Source organism: Chionomys nivalis, chromosome 7 (assembly GCF_950005125.1).
Source record: "Chionomys nivalis chromosome 7, mChiNiv1.1, whole genome shotgun sequence".
Classification (NCBI taxonomy): domain Eukaryota; kingdom Metazoa; phylum Chordata; class Mammalia; order Rodentia; family Cricetidae; genus Chionomys; species Chionomys nivalis.
The window spans coordinates 33,998,600-34,016,965 of record NC_080092.1 but is presented as its reverse complement, the minus strand read 5'-3'; the positions used below and the strand labels follow the sequence as shown (position 1 = coordinate 34,016,965).

General features: G+C 43.9%; 1 protein-coding gene across 1 annotated transcript; it reads left to right on the top strand.

Moving 5' to 3' along the window:
* The first annotated feature begins 2,432 nt into the window (after nt 1-2,432).
* Nucleotides 2,433-16,784, top strand: Ube2b (ubiquitin conjugating enzyme E2 B). The gene is made up of 7 exons (XM_057774122.1): nt 2,433-2,536; nt 2,853-2,921; nt 5,157-5,237; nt 7,786-7,811; nt 11,247-11,336; nt 14,089-14,177; nt 15,525-16,784. Exons 2-7 carry the CDS (start codon nt 2,878-2,880, stop codon nt 15,651-15,653), a joined length of 459 nt encoding a protein of 152 aa, XP_057630105.1. The 5' UTR covers nt 2,433-2,536; nt 2,853-2,877; the 3' UTR covers nt 15,654-16,784.
* The last annotated feature ends 1,582 nt before the right edge of the window (nt 16,785-18,366 follow it).

Genomic DNA, 18,366 nt, shown 5'->3' with positions numbered 1-18,366 from the left:
GTGGCAGTGGTAGCACAAGCCTTTAGCACCAGTGCTCAGGGATGGGGAGGCAGAGGCAGATCTCTGAGTTCGAGGCCAGCCTGGTCTGCAGAGCGAGTTCCAGGACAGCCAGGGCAGTTGCACAGAGAAACCCTGTCTTGAAACAAAACAAACAAACAAAATGTCATAGTTAAGTCTTTCAACACTACGAGACCTGCTGTATGTTAATTTACTATTGGTTATGAACTAAATATTTGCAAAAGCAAAGCATGAACCAGACTGAGTTCCTGGCATCACTTAACTCACAAAGCTGCCAAGTCACTGGTACCCATCCTAATCCCAGTACTCCGGGGAGAGGCAGAGCTCTATTGAGACTGAGGACAGCCCGGTTTACATAGCAAGTTCCAGGCCAGCCTGGGCTACACATACCCTGTTTTTAAAAACAAAAGCTAAGTCTAAGACCATAGTTGTAAGTTTCCAGCAAGCAGCCTGACCAAGAAATTGTGTGGGGTTTGTTAATATTCTGCTAATACTTTAGGAAGTACATGGAATTTGTCAAAACATTTCATTTTGGAAAAAAAAATCAAACTATCCCATCCATTTCTAAGTTAAATTACTAGATAAGCGACAGAATGAGATTTTTTTTTAAAAAAATAATCTCTTTAGCATTTCACTGCATATAATCCCACATATTTATCTGCCTTGGTTCTTAACCATGAGGAAGATTAGGAATGGTATGGCTGGATGGCAAATTAAAAAAAAAAAAAGACAAGGAAAGGCAAAACACCTGTTACCTATGCCAGCTACTCAGAGGGAGTTGAAGGCCAGCCCAGGGAACCTAAGGAGCCAGTATCTCTCCACGCAGCTCAAGGTGGCGTGGAATTTGCGGCCCTCCTGTCCCCACCTATTTAGTGCTGAGGCTGCATCTGTGCACTGTCACCTCCTGCTCAATAAAAAGTTAAAGGGCCTTTAATCCCAGCACTCGGGAGGCAGAGGCAGGTGGATGTCTGTGAGTTCGAGGCCAGCCTGGTTTACAGAGTGAGTTCCAGTACAGGCTCCAAAGCTACACGGAGAAACCATGTCTTGAAAAACAAAAAAAGGACTATATAAGGCCCTGTGGTTCTATCATATACCTCAAAAAGGAGAAAAAAACTTAAAAAAGTTAAGAAGTATTTAACTTTTAGCTGAGTCACTCTGCGAGTGTGGAGCAGCGGCTAGGGAGACTTAGACCTACCTAGCAAACCTCAAGGTTACTTTTCTGGGGGTAAAAGGGGATAGGAGGATGAGACTGTCTCAGGCGGCCCAGGGTGGCCGCCATTTCACTGTCACTGAGGCTTACCCTTCAACTCCTGATCCTTTCCACTACCTGAATGGTGGGATCAGCAGAGTACACCAAGCCATCAGGTTCTCAAGGTTCCTTTAAACCAAGAGAATTCAGAGTTTGAAGAGAGGAGAGGTAAGGGCAGTGGGAAACGTAAAGCCTTCCTGGTTTCCTGAAAACATGGGCGGGCAGGAGCGGAGCAGTGCATTTTCATTCCCTTCCTCCTGTTAGAACTAAGAATTCCGCGTCTTCTAGAATGTTCTGTACCCCTAACAAATCCTCACAACTGGAGATGGAAGCTGAGGGTAGGTATTTCATGACTCGGCAAAGGAGGACAGGGTCAAGGCTTCTGAGCCTGCTGTGCATCAGCACCCACGAAGGGGCACTTCCGATCCTCTTGGCACCCTCCTTGCAATTATCCAAAGCCTGTAATGAGCTGTAATGAGTTATCTCAGACTCAAGAAATACCTCCCACTCACGTCTGCACCATCTCTCCCCCCCATCTGAATCACTTCTGTACGTTTCTTTGACAACCAGCAGCCCATTGATATGCTCTAAAATCACACCTCCATATTTCTTGAAAAATACATTTGTGCCTCAAACGCAGGCAAATTCAGATTCCAATTTCTTTAGCTCTGTGCCGTCTTTAAAGGCTTGGACAATCTAGTCCATGCTCATTTCCGTATAAAAATCCCACTACTGGGAATAGGTTACTGGTCCCAAAGCCTGAGAGCCATCTCATTTGCGCTGGCCTTAGCATTCAAAGCTGATTATTACAAATCTACGCGACCGTTTCAGCACCTGCCCCACGTACCAAAGTTGCTAAGTCACTTGAAATAGAGAATTCAGATTTTTTTGTTCCGTGTTAAAAGACTTAGAAGGCAAGCGGCTCCTTCCAGAACATCTCCTTCGGCAAAGTTCCTGTACTTGGGACCAAAAGAACAAGATACGACTAGAGGTGTCAAGCTCGCTCTTAAACTCAGCGACCTGCCTCGTTAGACCTAAAATCAGGAGCCAGGCGACGCCGTCACGTGACCTGTTTAATGGCGTCACAGGGACACGTGGTTCTAGATACTTCGCTCCCTCCCCCTCAGGGGTGGATTGTTGACAACGCCGCCAGCGGTCACGTGACCTGACGTCACCCCACCTCCTTTCCCTGAAATCTCAGGCTCCGGATGCGCCCGTCTCTCCCCGTCCGGCCGAACCTGAAACTAACGACGGGGGGAGAGAGGCAAGGTATCGTGCGGCCGCAGGCGGCCTCGGGCCCGTCGCGCTCGGCGTGAACAGGGAACGAGCTCGGCGCGGCTCCCCACAGGAAATCAGCCCGGAAGACGGACCCTGGCGCGGGGCGCGGCCGCGCGCGCGCCCGCTCGCCCCGCCCCCTCCCCCCTTCTCCCGCGGTGGTACTGGCGGAGGGCGGAGGGATCTGGAGGCGGCGGAGGGAGACGTCATTGCAGGGTTGTTTGTGCAGTCTCGGCGGCGGCGGCGACCCACAGTGATTCGGCCGCTGCGCCGGGGGGTGGGGGGGCCGAACGGGACTCTTTTCTTTCAGACTGACCGCGGGGCAGCTGCGGAGCATGTCGACCCCGGCCCGTAGGAGGCTCATGCGGGATTTCAAGCGGTAAGGGCCCTCGCCTTATAGTTCAATATGACGGCCCCTTCCTGAACCCGCGGGACTGCAGGGCGGGGATCCGGGACATCTTCCCCCTAGTGACCCTGACGGACTGTGGGCCTGCGGGATCCGCGGCAGCCTCGGCTTACCGGCGGTTCCCACTCCCTCGCCTGCTGCCTCCCTTTGAGTGAGGATGGTCGGTACTACTGCCTTCTACCTTCCCCCTCCCCCAAAAGTAGGAAGGTGGCCATCGCTGGGCCTAGGTGTCCCCAAGGCCCAACAAGGCCAGATGCCGACGCCTCCGAGCTCGCCTCTGCACCCTGCGGCGTCCCCTCCCCAGCCGGTGCGAGTGAGCTCCGCCTGAGGCTCGGGCCTCGCCTGGCCGACCAGTCCAGCTTTGTTCCAGCGCCCCGCGGACTCCCGTTTGGAGCGGGGTTAGGGTGAATCGTGCCCCACGTCCCTTCCCTTTCTGCAGCGATGAGGGTGGGGTCTGCCGCGCGAGGGCCGGAGGTGGTTAGCCCATCCCCCGAAACCCGACTCTGCCCCCGCCCACCTGGAAGGACCTTGAGAACTGGCTCGGGAAACCTGGGCCGAGAGATGGCCACTCCAGTGGCTGCCAGTACCTTCTGGAACTGAGATCTGGCTGCCGAATAAAGGCCTATCTATAGCCTCCCGAGCCTGGAGAAATGCCTCCCGTCAGCCGGGAGCTCATCTGATACTCCACCTGGACCTCCTTTTGGAAAATAGGGGTTTGTTAGGAAATACAGGGCTTGGAGGAAGAAGATGACCTCTTCCCTCCTCTTCCAGTTGTTTCTTTCCGTAAAAACGTACAAGTGCAGAACAGTACCCCAAGTCCAACGTCAAGATACTCTTTAAAGTTTTCTTTTCTGGTCAGACCTGCCGTGATTGAGACAAATCTGTAATATAAAAACTTAGATTTGCCGCTCAGGAAGTAACCTTCACTTCGCCATAATAGAGCCCCGTGTGAGGCGTTTGGAAGCCATTGTCTTGGGCCCTTGACAACTTCATCGTTTAATTCATCCGCTGCTGCTTTTAGCCACTTAAAAGTGGGGAGTCAAGCAGTAAGTAGTTCCTGTCAGCGGCCTAATCTGCTTGAGGTTGACCAAACAATACACTTTTTGTTGCCAGGTGCCCTACCTCCTGAAGATGGTGTAGTGCTTAATGTGTGTGCTTAATGGAGAGGTTTTGTTTGTTTTTAATCTGACGGACAAGGATGCCCGTTTTGTTTGTTTTTAATCTGACCGGCAAAGATGTCCTTTTTTGGTGCAAAAGTCAGCCAGGGCTTGAAGTCACTGTGTTTGATTAGCTCCCTGACTGAGATGCAAATAAAACCCCCCAGTTACATCCATTGTTATCTCTTGTCCATTTTTGCAATTCCTGTACTTGATTCTAAGTTAAATACACCTTGCCTTTGGTGGTTTTCCAAGGATCTTCAGGTTAAAAGAATTTGATGATGACGTCTGGTGAAGTCTCCTGGTCTTGGAGGTAGATTTTGCCTTCAAACAGCCTTGAAAATAGAGGCTGCTGGAAAAGCTAGCTGGAGCTTCTGGCTTCTCTAGAAAGCCAGTGTCTGAAGCACGGGTGTGAAGTAAAACTTGCTTTCTAGTTACACTGAATGTGGTTTTTAGTCATTTAGCGTATACAGAGATTTGCTGTTTTTGTGTTGTGTAGTGTCTGTGGTTAGGACTGGTGAGCCTTGGATGGTAGGAAAGGTGTAGGTTCTCTGTTTTGTTGTTTTTGTTTTTCGAGACAGGGTTTGTCAGTGTAGCCCTGGCTGTCCTGGAACTCACTCTGTAGACCAAGCTGGCCTCCAACTCACAAGATGCCCAATACCTGCCTCTGCCTCCACCTCCCAAGTGCTGGGTTTAAAGGTGTGTACCACCACCGCCTGGCATAAGCTGCTGGTTCTCTAGCAGTAGTTTTTACTGTTGAGATTGTAAGCTCTCATTGGGTTAAGAGTGCAGTCTGGAAACATGAGTTCTTCAAGAGCCCGTATCTTAAATCTCGCTGTGTGAAGAGGAATGATCTCTTAGGCCTTTGTAGTTAGAGATCACTTTAGTATTAATGCGTGTTATTAACCTGGTTGACTCATTTAAGTTGTGGTTCATTCCCACTCCAACAATAACAGGTTCATTCTAGCCAGTCTCTCAGAATAGGTTCAGTAGAATTTGACCTCACTGACCTTTGTGTTCAACTCTGAAAATGACCACTCTGGATTTCCAGATTGCAAGAGGACCCGCCTGTGGGGGTCAGTGGTGCACCATCTGAAAACAACATCATGCAGTGGAATGCAGTTATATTTGGGTGAGTTGAACTAGTTATCCAGGATAGCTGTGTGGGGCCTCCTTGAGAAAAGTAAGTACATAAGCACTAAGGAAAGAGGTTGAAGTAGAAATTCTCCTGGGTGGGGGCATTATCACTTCTTTTAAGAAGCTGTGGTTGGACCCAGGGCCTCGTGTGCTTGCTTACTAATGCTCCATCACTACGCTGTACACCCAACCCCTGAACATTTTATTGAGTCTGGGACAGTTAGATAAAATTGCTTTGCTTCTTGCTGTTATAGTTTTATGAGATTTTCTTTCACTTGAGCCAGGGTGTTGAAATGTTGCCCAGGGTGATTTTGAACTAGGCTCCAGTGATCCTCTTGCTTTAGGCCCTCAAGTAGCTGGGATTGTGGGAGTAGGACACTGATACCGATTAACAGCCACTCCAGGTAACTGATAAAAACTAGGGTTCAAAGGCTTTAAGTGAAGCTTGCCTACCATGTATACAGTCCTGGGTTTGATCCCCAGCACTAAAAATAAGTAAATATTTTAAATTAAATGGAGTGATGAAGGAGATGAAATAAATTATCTCATTCAGTGTTTGTGCTCATGTAGTTGGAGGTGTAAAAATGCTTGGAATCAAATACCGAGACCTTTGCTGTGACAAGAGTTTCAGCTACAAATCATCTGTGTCCTGAGCAGGAATGTGTTAGCATGAGTGATGGTGGCATTGAACTAGGCCACTTTCCACTTTGCAGACAAATGCTCCATTACCAAGCTACACTCAGACCCTTAAAATGGTATTTTGAGGTGGACTGTTGACAGGGTTGACATGCAGCCCTTTGATTCAGCACTTGGAGACTAAAGTCCAGGCTGCCTAATGGAACCAGCTCACAAAAAGCTAAACAAAAATGCAGAAGATCTACATGACTTTCCCAGATTGTCCTCAAACTTAGAATCCTCTTGCTTCAACCTTCCCAGTGCATGGGCCACCATACTTAATACGTCCTTAAATTCCTATTTATTATTATTTTTGTATGTGTATGTGTGTGAGAGAGACCGTGTGACTGTGTATATGACTGTGTGAGTGAGTGTAGGTGCCTGTAACCCACAGCACTCAATATAAAGGTGTAAGATGGCAACTATTAAGTCACTTCTGGTCCTTCATCATGGCTTCTAAGAATAGCATAGCAAGGGCTGGAGAGATGGCTCAATGGTTAAGAGCATTGCCTGCTCTTCCAAAGGTCCTGAGTTCAATTCCCGGCAACCACATGGTGGCTCACAACCATCTGTAATGAGGTCTGGTGCCCTCTTCTGGCCTGCAGACATACACACAGATAGAATATTGTATACATAACAAATAAATAAATAAATATTTTTTTTAAAAAAAGTATTAAAAGGAATAGCATAGCAAGCACTTTTACTTGCTGAAGCATCTTGCAAGCCCTGCATATCCTTTTTGATTATGTGTGTCTGTTGGTATGTATGGGATTATGGGAATTTGCCACTACAACAGACTGTGGTATGGTTTTATAGTCAATCCAGGTAAGTGATTAAAAACTAGGATCTTAAGGGGATGTCAGGTACAGGAGAGCAGGTGTCCATGTAAGACAGGCAGGCAGGGGTAGGGAGTCATAGCTCCTGAAGCTGTAGTTAGTTATGAGCTGCCTGAATGGGTGCTGGGAACCAAACTCCTGTAAGAGTTTCAAATACTCTTAATCACTGAGCCATCTTAGTGATGGGAGACTGGGAATGTAGCTCAGTTGGTGGAGTGCTTGTCCAGCATTCTCAAAGCCCTGGGTTCAGCCATCTGTAATCATACCCCTTGGAAGACAGTCAGAAGGTTCACAAATTAAGAGCCCATAACAAGACCTTATGTCAAGGAAATCAAAATAGTTAGGTGTACTGGCTCATACTTATAAATCCTAGCACTTAGGAGTCTGAGGCAGGGGCATTGCTTCAGGGTTAGGCCTGCTTGACCTGACCATGATACCCAATTTTTTTCTCTGTGTGTTACACCATCCCTTTTTAAATTTTAGTTTGAGACAGGGTATTACCAGGTTGCTCAGGCTGGTCTAATTGTCCCTTTGTATGCCAGGCAGACCTCAAACTTGACATCCTCCTGCTTCAGGCTCCTGAGGATCTGGGATTATAAGTGTATGGCATCATGCCCACTTGTATACTGTTGTTTTGGTTTGGGGTTTTTCGAGACAGGGTTTCTCTGTGTAATAGCCTAGCTGTCCCAGAACTTATTCTGTAGACCAGGCTGGCCTCGAACTCAGAGACCTGCCTCTCTTCTGGGATTAAAGGTATGTGCCTCCACGACCCAATTTTGCAGCAAAATCATAGACAAGTTTGTTGAGTAAAATTATCCTTTGGGGAGAAGAAACTTGAACATTAAAAGTTATTTCTGCTCTCTCTTGTCAGTAAAAAGCTGAGGCTGTACGTTGGCCTAGGTGTGTGTACAGCTCTCTGGGTAGCAGGATGACTGCAGCCTTTTCTAGTTTCCCAGTTTATTCTTCCCCTCCTTGAAGACAGAAAAGGCAGAGTAAAAAATGTCTTTTAATCAGAAATCTTCTTGTTTTCAGACCAGAAGGGACACCCTTTGAAGATGGTGAGTAATTGTTAATTATTTTCTTTATGATATTAAATGGGTGCTTTTAAGTCAGAGATTCGAATACCAACACACCTATTTGGAGCCTTTTGTGTTCTAAGCAAGCACTCCACTGCCAAGCTCTCCCCGACTCCTAAATCCATAGTTACCAGTAGCTTCAAGCTTCACTACTTTGCACGTGTAACACCCAAAGCATTCTGCACTCTTTTGCAAGTTGGTTATATCTAACAGGAGCCAGGAATATGGGGGAGAATGGTTCAATCTGTAATCAAATTACATTTATTAAATTGATTTTAAGTAGGTACTTACAGATTTTCTCTAATTATAGTAGATCTTAAAAAATTAACAGCTTTGCTGTAATTATCAAAGTGACTTCAGAATTTATCTTATTAACATATTTGACAAGAATAATGGCTGTGAACTATTTGTCTGGGGATAACCTGAAAGTCTAATAAACAAGTACTTGGACTTTGAAATATTGCCTGTTGAAGAACAATAGGACCGATCTAGGCATAAGTCTTAGACAGAAGTGCTGTAAAATAATCTAGATCTATATTTGAGATGGATCTCACTGTAGCCCCTTCTGGTGACTGGGACTCAGAGAAAATCCTCCTGCCTCTGCCTTCTAAGTGCCGGGATTGTCCTCTTTCTTACTAAACATGTATGCATGTGTTAGAGATATGTACCATACTGCTGTACTTATTTCTAGGTAGTGATAAGAAATCCAAGGAGGTATCAAGTGACTGTAGCAGCTGTTTCTGTTTTTGTTTTTAAGCTATCTCAGGATGTCTCAGTTGCGTTCAATCCACAAACCCTTCCTGGTGTCTGAGTCCTCTTTCAGGAGGATTCTGTGACCATCTTAATACTAATTGTTGACCTTTCCATTACTGATATAGAAACAGTCTGAGCTAGATCTGTACCTAAATAATTGAGCATCTAAGAGCAAATTGAGACCTTGACCCACACTATCGTAACAGTCGCTGTGTTCTTTGCATGGTAAAATGTCTTGGTGACAGTGGGAGTTGCTGGTGACCTCTCGGTCTGCTCCTTGATGTTGTGCATGATGACAGCACATGACAGAACCACTTCTGCAGTTGTGTCAGTCACAGCTTGGGCTGCTGGTGTGTTCGTGGAACATGCTTACTTGAAAGGATGACTGACAGACCTGGAGAAGTAGCTGGGTGGTGGAGTGTGGCTGCCATGGCCTTGGGTCTTGGGTCTAGTCTCTAGCATTGTCAAAAATTGACAAAACCAAAACTTTATCCAAAGTACAGCAGAGTTTAGTGTAATTGAGTACAGAATGTTTATTGATAAGATTGTAGGTGGTTCATTGCAACGAACCTTTAAAAAATATCTTATGCAATAGCAAACCAGTCTAAAGGGGCTATAAAAATCACATATTGTAGGAGGCAAGATTTTCTTATGTACTATGTTACAATCAAAAAAATAGATTGCAACAGATTGTATTTAGATAAGAGAACCCAGCTGTCTTCTTTAAACCAAGTCTTAAAGAGAATTGTAAAAATAATGATGTACCTATCGCTAGCATGTTTTTAAGTATGTTATTTAACATGTCTGTAAATATATTTAGGTTAATTGTAAGGCTCAATTCTTTTTGATGAATTGTAGGATTTTCTGAGTTACTGTTTTGATAGCTTAAGAATGACCCTCCAGGTGTATCAGGCTAGCTCTCGTCACTGAGCTGACATTGTTCCAACCCCATTCTGTGTTGAGACAAGGTACTGCAGAATTGTTCAGGCTGGCCTAGAACTTGAAGTCCTCTTGTCTCAGCTGTCTGTGTAGCCAGGGTTACAGTATTTCCCATGCACCCCACCCACCCAGGCTTGAATCTGCTCACTAGACAAGGGTTCTGTCACTGAGCCATGTCCCCAACTGTCAAATCACAGTTTCTAGTACAAGCTCCAGTAGGTACCACCAGTGGCTTATTGGAGGCAGTCTATGCAGAAACACAAGATCGGTTGTTTACATCTCAGAGTTTTTTACAGTTACTATTTTAATTAAATGCTGCTTTTAAAAACAACATTTTAGTTGGGCAGTAGTGATGCATGTCTTCAATCCCAGTGCTCAGGAAGCAGAGACAGATGGGTCTCTGAGTTTGAGACCAAAGTGGTCTCCAGGGTTGAGTTCCAGGACTGTTATACAGAGAAACCCTGTATCCAAAAAAAAAAAAAAAAAAAATTAGAAATCAGAAAGTGGTAATAATTAAACCAAATTGTTTTCTAATTGTTCTACAACTCGGTACTGTCTGGCTCTTAGAGTTCTTGTATCTGTTGCCATGGTGAGTTATCATAGTGAATGCTGTTCTGTTCACCTCAGTTTCATGAATTCACTCCTTGCCCATAGTGGGATTAATACTGATGAGTGGTCTTGAGACCAAAAAATTTAAGATTAACTATCCCATACTTGTGCTTGAAATTGTATATGATCCAGCTGTTTTTATAAATTGCAAAAATTAAAATGTAAACTTCAAATATGTAAGGGCTGGAGGTGTAGGTCAGTGAAGAGTATATGCTTGAGATATATATGAGGCCCTTGGTTTGATCCTCAGCATAGTAGTTAAGGCTAGCTTTATTAACTGTCTCAGTTACCCCTATTAATATATGTGTACATAAGAAATAAGGCTTAGCTTTATTTGACTTCTTTCTATCTTTAGTCTCTAACCCAAATTTCCAGCCAACCGCAAAACAAAAAGTAACGAAATGGAGATTGTGTTCCAATCTATGAGGAGTAAAGATGTAAACTAGCCAGTTTGTTTTTAGCATGCTCAAAAAAAGGAGACAGAAGTACCTTTCCTGTCAGCAGCCAGGCCTAAGCTGTCCTTTGCAGTTGGTAATCAGCTGTCAGAATCCTTTGGCACCCTCCTTTAAAGCTGTAAACTTTCTAGTTCCTTAAGTGTGAATTTTTAAAATTTTAGTAGTTGGCCCAGTAGCCTTTCAAAAAATAAGACATTCGGGACTGGTGAGATAGCTCAGAGAGAGGATAAAGGAGTTGGCCCCACAAACTGACAACCTGAGTTTACTCCCAGAGGGTGGTCAGTCAGGAGTTCAAGGCCATCCTCGGCTACTTAGGTGGGAGGAAAGAACTAACTTCAGAACAAAGTTGGCCTCTGACCTCCACACACACATACCCTGGTGCGATGCCCATCTGCACACACAAATCATGCACCCCCAATCAGTTAGTCAGCTAAATGTGACCATTACCACTTCCACACTTCTGTAGTAGCCCATGAAAATGCATGTCCTCCAAGTGCTTGCCAGCATCGCTTGTCCACAGTCTAACACAGAAGTACGTTAGATGTTTTATATGCTAAGAGTTCTCCAGCTAATGTGTGGTTGTGCAAAATCTGATATGGAATTAAGATTTATTTAAAAGTAATATTTGTCTTTACTGTAATTTGGTTTGTTTTCTACCTAGGTACCTTTAAACTAGTAATAGAATTTTCTGAAGAATATCCAAATAAACCACCAACCGTTAGGTTTTTATCCAAAATGTTTCATCCAAATGGTAAGTAGCAGCTTCTTAGATTTTTTTCAGTGATGGGAGAAGGGTGCTGGAGGGTTTGTCCCTCCCCGTGGGTATGGCTTATTCTTAGAGTTAGAACCTGTTTTCAGATACTGCTTCCATGCCCGTGTTAGCCATAGTTTTGTTGCTAGAATCCTAATAAGGTTCCATGTCTGAGGTAAAGTAATTTTAATAACATCTGAATTAAAAGTAATAAACATCTATTTGCTTAAAGAACATAAACTTCCCCTGAAATTTGGCTTCTGAAAACTTCACATTCAAGCCAGAGGGTGGGCAATCAGGAGTTCAAGGCCATCCTCAGCTACTTAGCAACTTCACAGTCAGCCAGGACTTCAATGAGACTCTGTCTTCCAAAATAAAAATACAGATTTTAGGGCCTTCAAAATGTCTCAGTGGGTAAGGGTACCTTGCCATCAAGTCTGCCAGCCTGAGTTTAATCCCCAGGACTCTCGTGATAGAGAGGTCTTCTGACCTCCACACGTTACTTGATGAACACTCATTTCTGCGTGTGCGCACTCAAATGAGTAAAATGATAAATGATGGGATCTCATAGCCACGCTGGCCTTCATTTTGATGTATATATTCAAGAATGACTTTGAACTCAGGATCTCATGGTTGTAGGTCTGAGTGCTCACAAACAGATGCCACACACCCAGTTTAAGTGGTACTAGGGATCAAACTCCAGTTTACACAGTAGGCAAGCACTCTACAGACTGAGCTACATCTCCAGTCCTGGGTTGACAGACAGATATACATACAGTGTTTGCCATTCTATTTGCCCTTTTTATTTATTATTTATTTATTTGGTTTTTCAAGACAGGGTTTCTCTGTGTAGCCCTGCTGTCCTGGAACTTTTTTTGTTCATCAGGCTGGTCTTGAACTCAGAGTGCTAGTATTAAAGGTGTGCACCACCACACCCAGCCTACTTGTCCATTTTAATTACACAATTCAATGGAGTTTTAGTATAGTCACAGGCACAGTAAAACCATCAAAATGACCAATTTTCCTTTCTCTTATGAGATAACAGTCTGAATGTTTTGTGTTAATGGATTCTTAACACATGGCCCTTACTTACTTTTCATCTACATAAGCCTTTTGTCTGTTGTGCTTCAACTGTACCCCCAGCCTTTGAGCTGTCGTTTGTCTCTGTTGCTTGAATAATGTTTTACTATTTTACTATTTAGATATATTCTGTTTACCTGTTAATCAGTTGATGGACATTTGGATTCAGATTTTCTTTTGGCATCTTAAAAAAATCAAAACTAGTTCAAAACTTTAAAATTATCAAATGTTGTTCTGAGCATGACATTTGCTTCTGTAGAGCTGATGAGAAGCGGCTGACTTCTACTTTTAACCATTAGTAATACTGAGCACACAGAGAACAAGGTGAGACCAGGAGAGTAGATATGATTGCCCAGAGATGAATAATGGGGATAGAAGAGAAGCCCTAGGGTGGAGCCCTGAGGAAAGGCAGGTGCGCACACACAAACACATACACACTCACACTCCTTAACCCTGTTGCTATAGAGAATATTGTGGTTACTGGGGTATTTCAGTTCGGCAATATTGCCAGGAGTAGTAGAACATGCTTATAATCTCAACACTTGGGAGGTAGAGAGAGGCAGGAGGATCAACAGCTCACTGTTCTCCTAGGCTCCATAGCAGGCCTGGGCTACATGAGACTCTTCTAAAAGAATGAAATCCCGTACATTGGCAGTATCTGTAACATTGGCCTAAGAGGGTAGAATGTATATCCCAGATGGTTAAAAGTTTTGGTTAACTTCCTGCCGCCGCCACCTTCTACTTGTGTGTGACCAGGGGTTGGGGGATGAGGTGTATTACAAGCAAGCGTAAAGGTCAGCTATCAGTCTTAGCTGCTAATAATTTGACATAATTTTACAAATAATTGTTACTTCATTTACTCAAAGTGAAGGTACTTATATACTTTTTTAAAGACCAAAATATGGTATTACTGGATATAATTTTTAAGTTTTTTTTTCCTTTAGGCAGAGACAGGCCAATCTCTGTGAGTTCAAGGCCAACCAGGCCTACTTAGTAAGAACCTGTCTATAAACAAAAACCCATTGTTTTCATGACAAACACAATATAGATGCCGTTTATGATGACTGTACTAGTAATGTTCCATGAGTGTGTCATTATTTACTATTCTGATGATGCCAGAAACCTAACCCAGGACTTTGTCCCATGACTGTAAAATGTTCCACCTCCAGGCAGGTGTGCTGTTGTTTAGCCAGACCGTTTTTTTGTACCACAAGGGAATTTACTGTTTTTCTCTCATAGATAATGTAATTGTGAACATCCTACAAATAAATCTTTTAGGTATTTTTGGTAATCTTCTGAGAATACTCTCCAGGAGTGGGGTTTTTAAAGAGCTCTGTTTGAGACTTAAGAAGGGTGGGGTAGTTTTGTGTGGGTGCTGGCTAGTGAACCCAGGCTCTGCATCTGTGAAACAGGCACTTGACCACTGAGCTACAGCCTTGGACCTGAAATGAAGTGATTAATGTATATTGTGCTTTGAGAAAGTCTCTCCCTCGGCCTTCTGAAGTGAGCCAGATAATAACAACTTTTCAGAACACATTTTCCTATAAGACAGAAGAGTTTTGGTTACTGCCTGATGTTCAGAGTTTGTGACTCGGTCCGGTTTTGTGTTTGCTGACAAGTTCTCTTAACTAGGATGAGTCAGTGGTAACTAACTTGAGTGTTGTCTTTGCAGTGTATGCTGATGGTAGCATATGTTTAGATATTCTGCAGAACCGGTGGAGTCCCACATACGATGTCTCTTCCATCTTAACTTCAATTCAGGTAAGTGTGTGTTGCAGAAGCATCACAACCTCTCCACAGTCTGTGGGTCACAACCAGTTACTTAGAGCAGACTAACAACCAAGGAAGCAAACCACCACCCTGCGCCCAGGATCTAATGCAGCACTCAGACAAGGGCCTGGACTGTTCTGCACTTTCCTTAGTTGACATATGAGGTCTAATCCACAGCTTGTTTGCTCTGGCAGTGGTGGTGTCTCTTGTTGCCTAGGCTGACCCATGGATGACTTTTAATCTCTGATCCTCCGGCTTCTCTTCCTGAGTGCTGCAGGTACAGGCTTCTGTGCCACCGTGCCTTGTCACAACCTGTTCTTAATCATGCTACACATTGTCACAGGTCAGACTTACTCATGCCCACATAGTATCTTGGGGCAGGAAGAGTAAAGATGATTGCTTAGAAAACCATAGGAACCTCTAGGAACTGCCAAATCAAAAAACTGTGGCCTGTTTTGTCCCATCCAGGAAAGTTTGTTTGTAAAAAGGACAGTAGCTGTTGACCAGTGAGTCTAGGGAGGCTGTTGTACCTGTGCTGATTTGAGGGGATCAAAAGATCTTTCGATTTATGTCCATCTTCCTGAGCCTTTTCCTCTACTGTTCTCATCTCTAGAGAACATCATTATAATGTTTCCTTAACCCTTGTTCATACCTACTTCCCTACTACCTGTCTGTCCTGCTTACCCTCTGTCCTTCTGTCCCATCCCTGTATGTTGTATCCTCCTCCCTCCACAGCCGTCCACCATAATCCACTTCTGTTTCCATGTTCCACATATTTAAAGGTATATTCTACATAGAAGAGCAACCATTACCTTAAGTTGCTTATTACTCTCTGCTCTTCCCTTCCCACTGTGGTCACCTTTACTATTCTATTCCCTTCTTGCTAAGTGTGTTTCATTTATCAAAGGAGCAAGGCTTGCCTACAGTTTTGCTGAGTGTCCACAGTAATGTTTAGGCCTGGGGGGGGGGTGTGGATAGGAGTAAAGCACCTAGTATGCTGGAGACCTGAACACCACCCAAAAACAAATAATGAAAATAACAGTTACTAAGGTATTACAGGTGTTGTAGTTTATTTCCTGGTGAGGAAGTTCTTATATGCTAATGAATATTGTACTTGGCTGATTTCCTTGAAATGGGAGGTCTCAAGGCACTGGGAGATGTTTTGGAAGCTTATGTTCTTGAGCAGCAGAAAACTGTTTCATGCCATTTCTCATGGCTTTGAGGCCTAAAAGATGGCTTAGGAACTTCCAAATAATTCTGTTTTGAATAATTTTTTGTCCTCATCTGATCCCCATTAATGTAACACATAACTGAAAAGCATTCTCTTCTTTCTTCTAGTCTCTGTTGGATGAACCGAATCCAAACAGTCCAGCGAATAGCCAAGCAGCACAGCTTTATCAGGAAAACAAGCGGGAGTATGAGAAGAGAGTTTCGGCCATTGTTGAGCAAAGCTGGAATGACTCATAATAGACACCTGGTCTGTTGATCTTTCATCGTTGTTGTGTATAATTTACCTCCCAGTAGAAAGGCTAGCCAGTTTTAAGTGCCACGGGTTTTAAGGATTCTGCAGAGAAAAAAGAAAAAGTCCTTCAGTTTAGAACCTACAAAAGCTTGTGTATCTTGATTAATGTACTTTTTATTGCATGGTGTGAACTAAGTTATTGCTGCATAAATTTGTAATATATCCTGTTTGTATTTTTTTCCAAGTGTATAATGTTGGTGTGGAGTTTTCATGACAGAATATACACATTTTGTAAATCTGTACTTTTTTCAAATATTGAATGCCTTATTTTTGAATTCTTTAGATTTTTAAATTGGAGAAAAGCACTTAAAGTTTTTTATATATGAATATTACATGTAAAGCTGTTAAAATACATAACTTCAGTGCAAGAGACTTTGTCACTTGTTTCCTTATCTGTGCAGGAGGGACTGAGAAGTCTCTAGCTCTCCGCCAGTTGAGAGCTTCATTTCCAACTGCAGAAGATCATACTTCTATTTTATCAAGAAAGTCTGCAAATTTGATTCTAAAACCAATTCTGATCTCCGGCTTTATTTTGAATGTACTTCTGTTAGTTCAGTTGACTAATTATAGACTTACTGGTCTGATTCTGTCCAGCTCTGTATTTGGGCCACTTGTTAACGTGCGTTTCTCATGTTAAAATGTACCTATTGTGACTTCACAATTGGCACTCGCCCATGAGCAGAGCTGACGTTCTCTGCAATGTGGCAGCACCTTCACAGGCTTTTGATTAAGAAGAAAGTAAAGCCATCCATTTACCAAATGCCGGGCCGCACTATTAACAATGGCTGGTTGCCTTGGTTTGAGCAAGGCAGAGATTTGGAAAGAATCTTGGTGTAACTTGAATATTTGCAAACTACCTTTTAATGCAGCTGCGCGCTACCTGTTTATTCTGGAACTGTTGAGCACCAGGGCCTGCCGAGTTGCTTCTCACCTCCTCAGTTGTATACAAGTTGTACTGCATCTTAGTTTACTGGATAGATTTAAAACACAGTATTGTAGAAAGCTAATACAAAGCTATCCTATGCCTTCAAATAGTATAGAAAATGGAAAATATACAAGTAAATTCTGTTGAACCACTTGTGTAGTCTCTCTAGTAGTTGAAACAGCTATTGCAGTGAGCCTGAGTTTCTTGTCATCCATACCAGCCTTCTAGAGATGTGCTCTGGTAACCTCTCTGTTGGAAAATTGGGTTGCAGAATGACCAAGTCTTCTGCTCATAAGCAAAGTTTAAAATGGGGATGGATAAGAACTGGTTCTTCCCTTTAGAAGTTACTCCTCCGCAGGGCTGATGGTTCAGTGGTTAATAGCATGTACTGTTTCCTCAAGAATCCGAGCTCATTTCCCTGCACCCGCTTCAGACAGTTCCGAGCTGCCTGTAACTCCAGCTCCAGGAGGATCCAAAGCTCATGATTAAAATTAATACAGAAGAATGTCAAGCTATTAAGCAGAGCATAATGGCACATACACTCAGGAGGTGGGGGAAGGACGGGAGGGATCATGGGTTTGAGCCTGGTCTACGTAGTGATTCCAGGCCACTCGGGGCTGCGTAGTGAGACCCACCCCATGTGTGGTAATTCTGCCATTTAGTGACCCAGACTGTCAATAAGCAGTACCTGTGAGGGATCCTCCTGTTGAGCTAAACTGTCCTGGATACTGTGTCAGCACTGTAGGTTTTTTGGTTTGGTTTTGTTTTTCAAGACCAGGAGCCTGTGTGGCTTTGGAGCCTGTCCTGAAACTCTCTCTGGAAACCAGGCTGGCCTCAGACTCACAGAGATCCGCCTGCCTCTACCTCCTAAGTGCTGGGATCAGAGGCGTGTGCCACGATGGCCAGGCTGATAAGCCTTTACCATACAGAAATGTTTGTTTTTACTCTCTAGATATGTTTGTACAGCAAGGAGCTAGAACTACTACTGGTGTAGATTTGCATAGGCGTTTAGGTGCACTTGTGGTGTGGATGTCCAATAATGGCTGGCAGAGAACAGTCCCTGCACTGTTCCTGAACTTCCCTTTCATTACAGGTCAGGGACCTAAGTACACAGAGATGAGGTGTCTCATTCAGGTCAGCGGCTGAAAATGAGCTGTTGTTGGAGGAGTTTGACTCTGGAACCATTAAGGAAAATCCAGGGGAATTTCACTTGTGGGGAAATACTTGATAAAGAGTTACACAGAGACTTCGCAGTGGAAAGGTTTTCCTTGTCATTTCCTACCTTCATACACATACCCCATGTCAAAAGTCTAGCTAGAGAAACTTACCTGTGGTCTACAAGAGCTAGTTCCAGGACAGGCTCCAAAACCACAGAGAAACCCTGTCTCGAAAAACCAAAAAAAAAAGAAACTTACCTGGTCTCTCTTTATAAAGAACCAATTTCTCAATGAACTATTTACCCCTCCAGGAAATCCCCTTGTCTGGAGCTCCTCAAGCTTAGCCTCTTCACAACAAAATGGTTCCATTCATATAAGTACCTTGCAGTGGCTGTCTGCGATTGCTCAGGGGTGAAGGTGCTTGATGCCAAGCCAGAGTCAGATCTTAGGGACCCCAGAAAGAGAACTGACTTCCACAAACTGTCCTCTGACCTCTAGCCACAACCTGGTACATGTGCTCTCACACACAAACAAAAAAATCAGTGTAATTTAAGGTCTGAGGACTGATGTAAGCAA

What these genes read in the sequence shown, in the direction of transcription:
- Ube2b (XM_057774122.1), top strand. Translation starts at nt 2,878, where the DNA reads ATGTCGACCCCGGCCCGTAGGAGGCTCATGCGGGATTTCAAGCG. An exon ending in TGGAATGCAGTTATATTTGG is followed by an intron (nt 5,238 to 7,785) that starts GTGAGTTGAACT and finishes TCTTGTTTTCAG; the next exon opens with ACCAGAAGGGACACCCTTTG. An exon ending in CCATCTTAACTTCAATTCAG is followed by an intron (nt 14,178 to 15,524) that starts GTAAGTGTGTGT and finishes TCTTTCTTCTAG; the next exon opens with TCTCTGTTGGATGAACCGAA.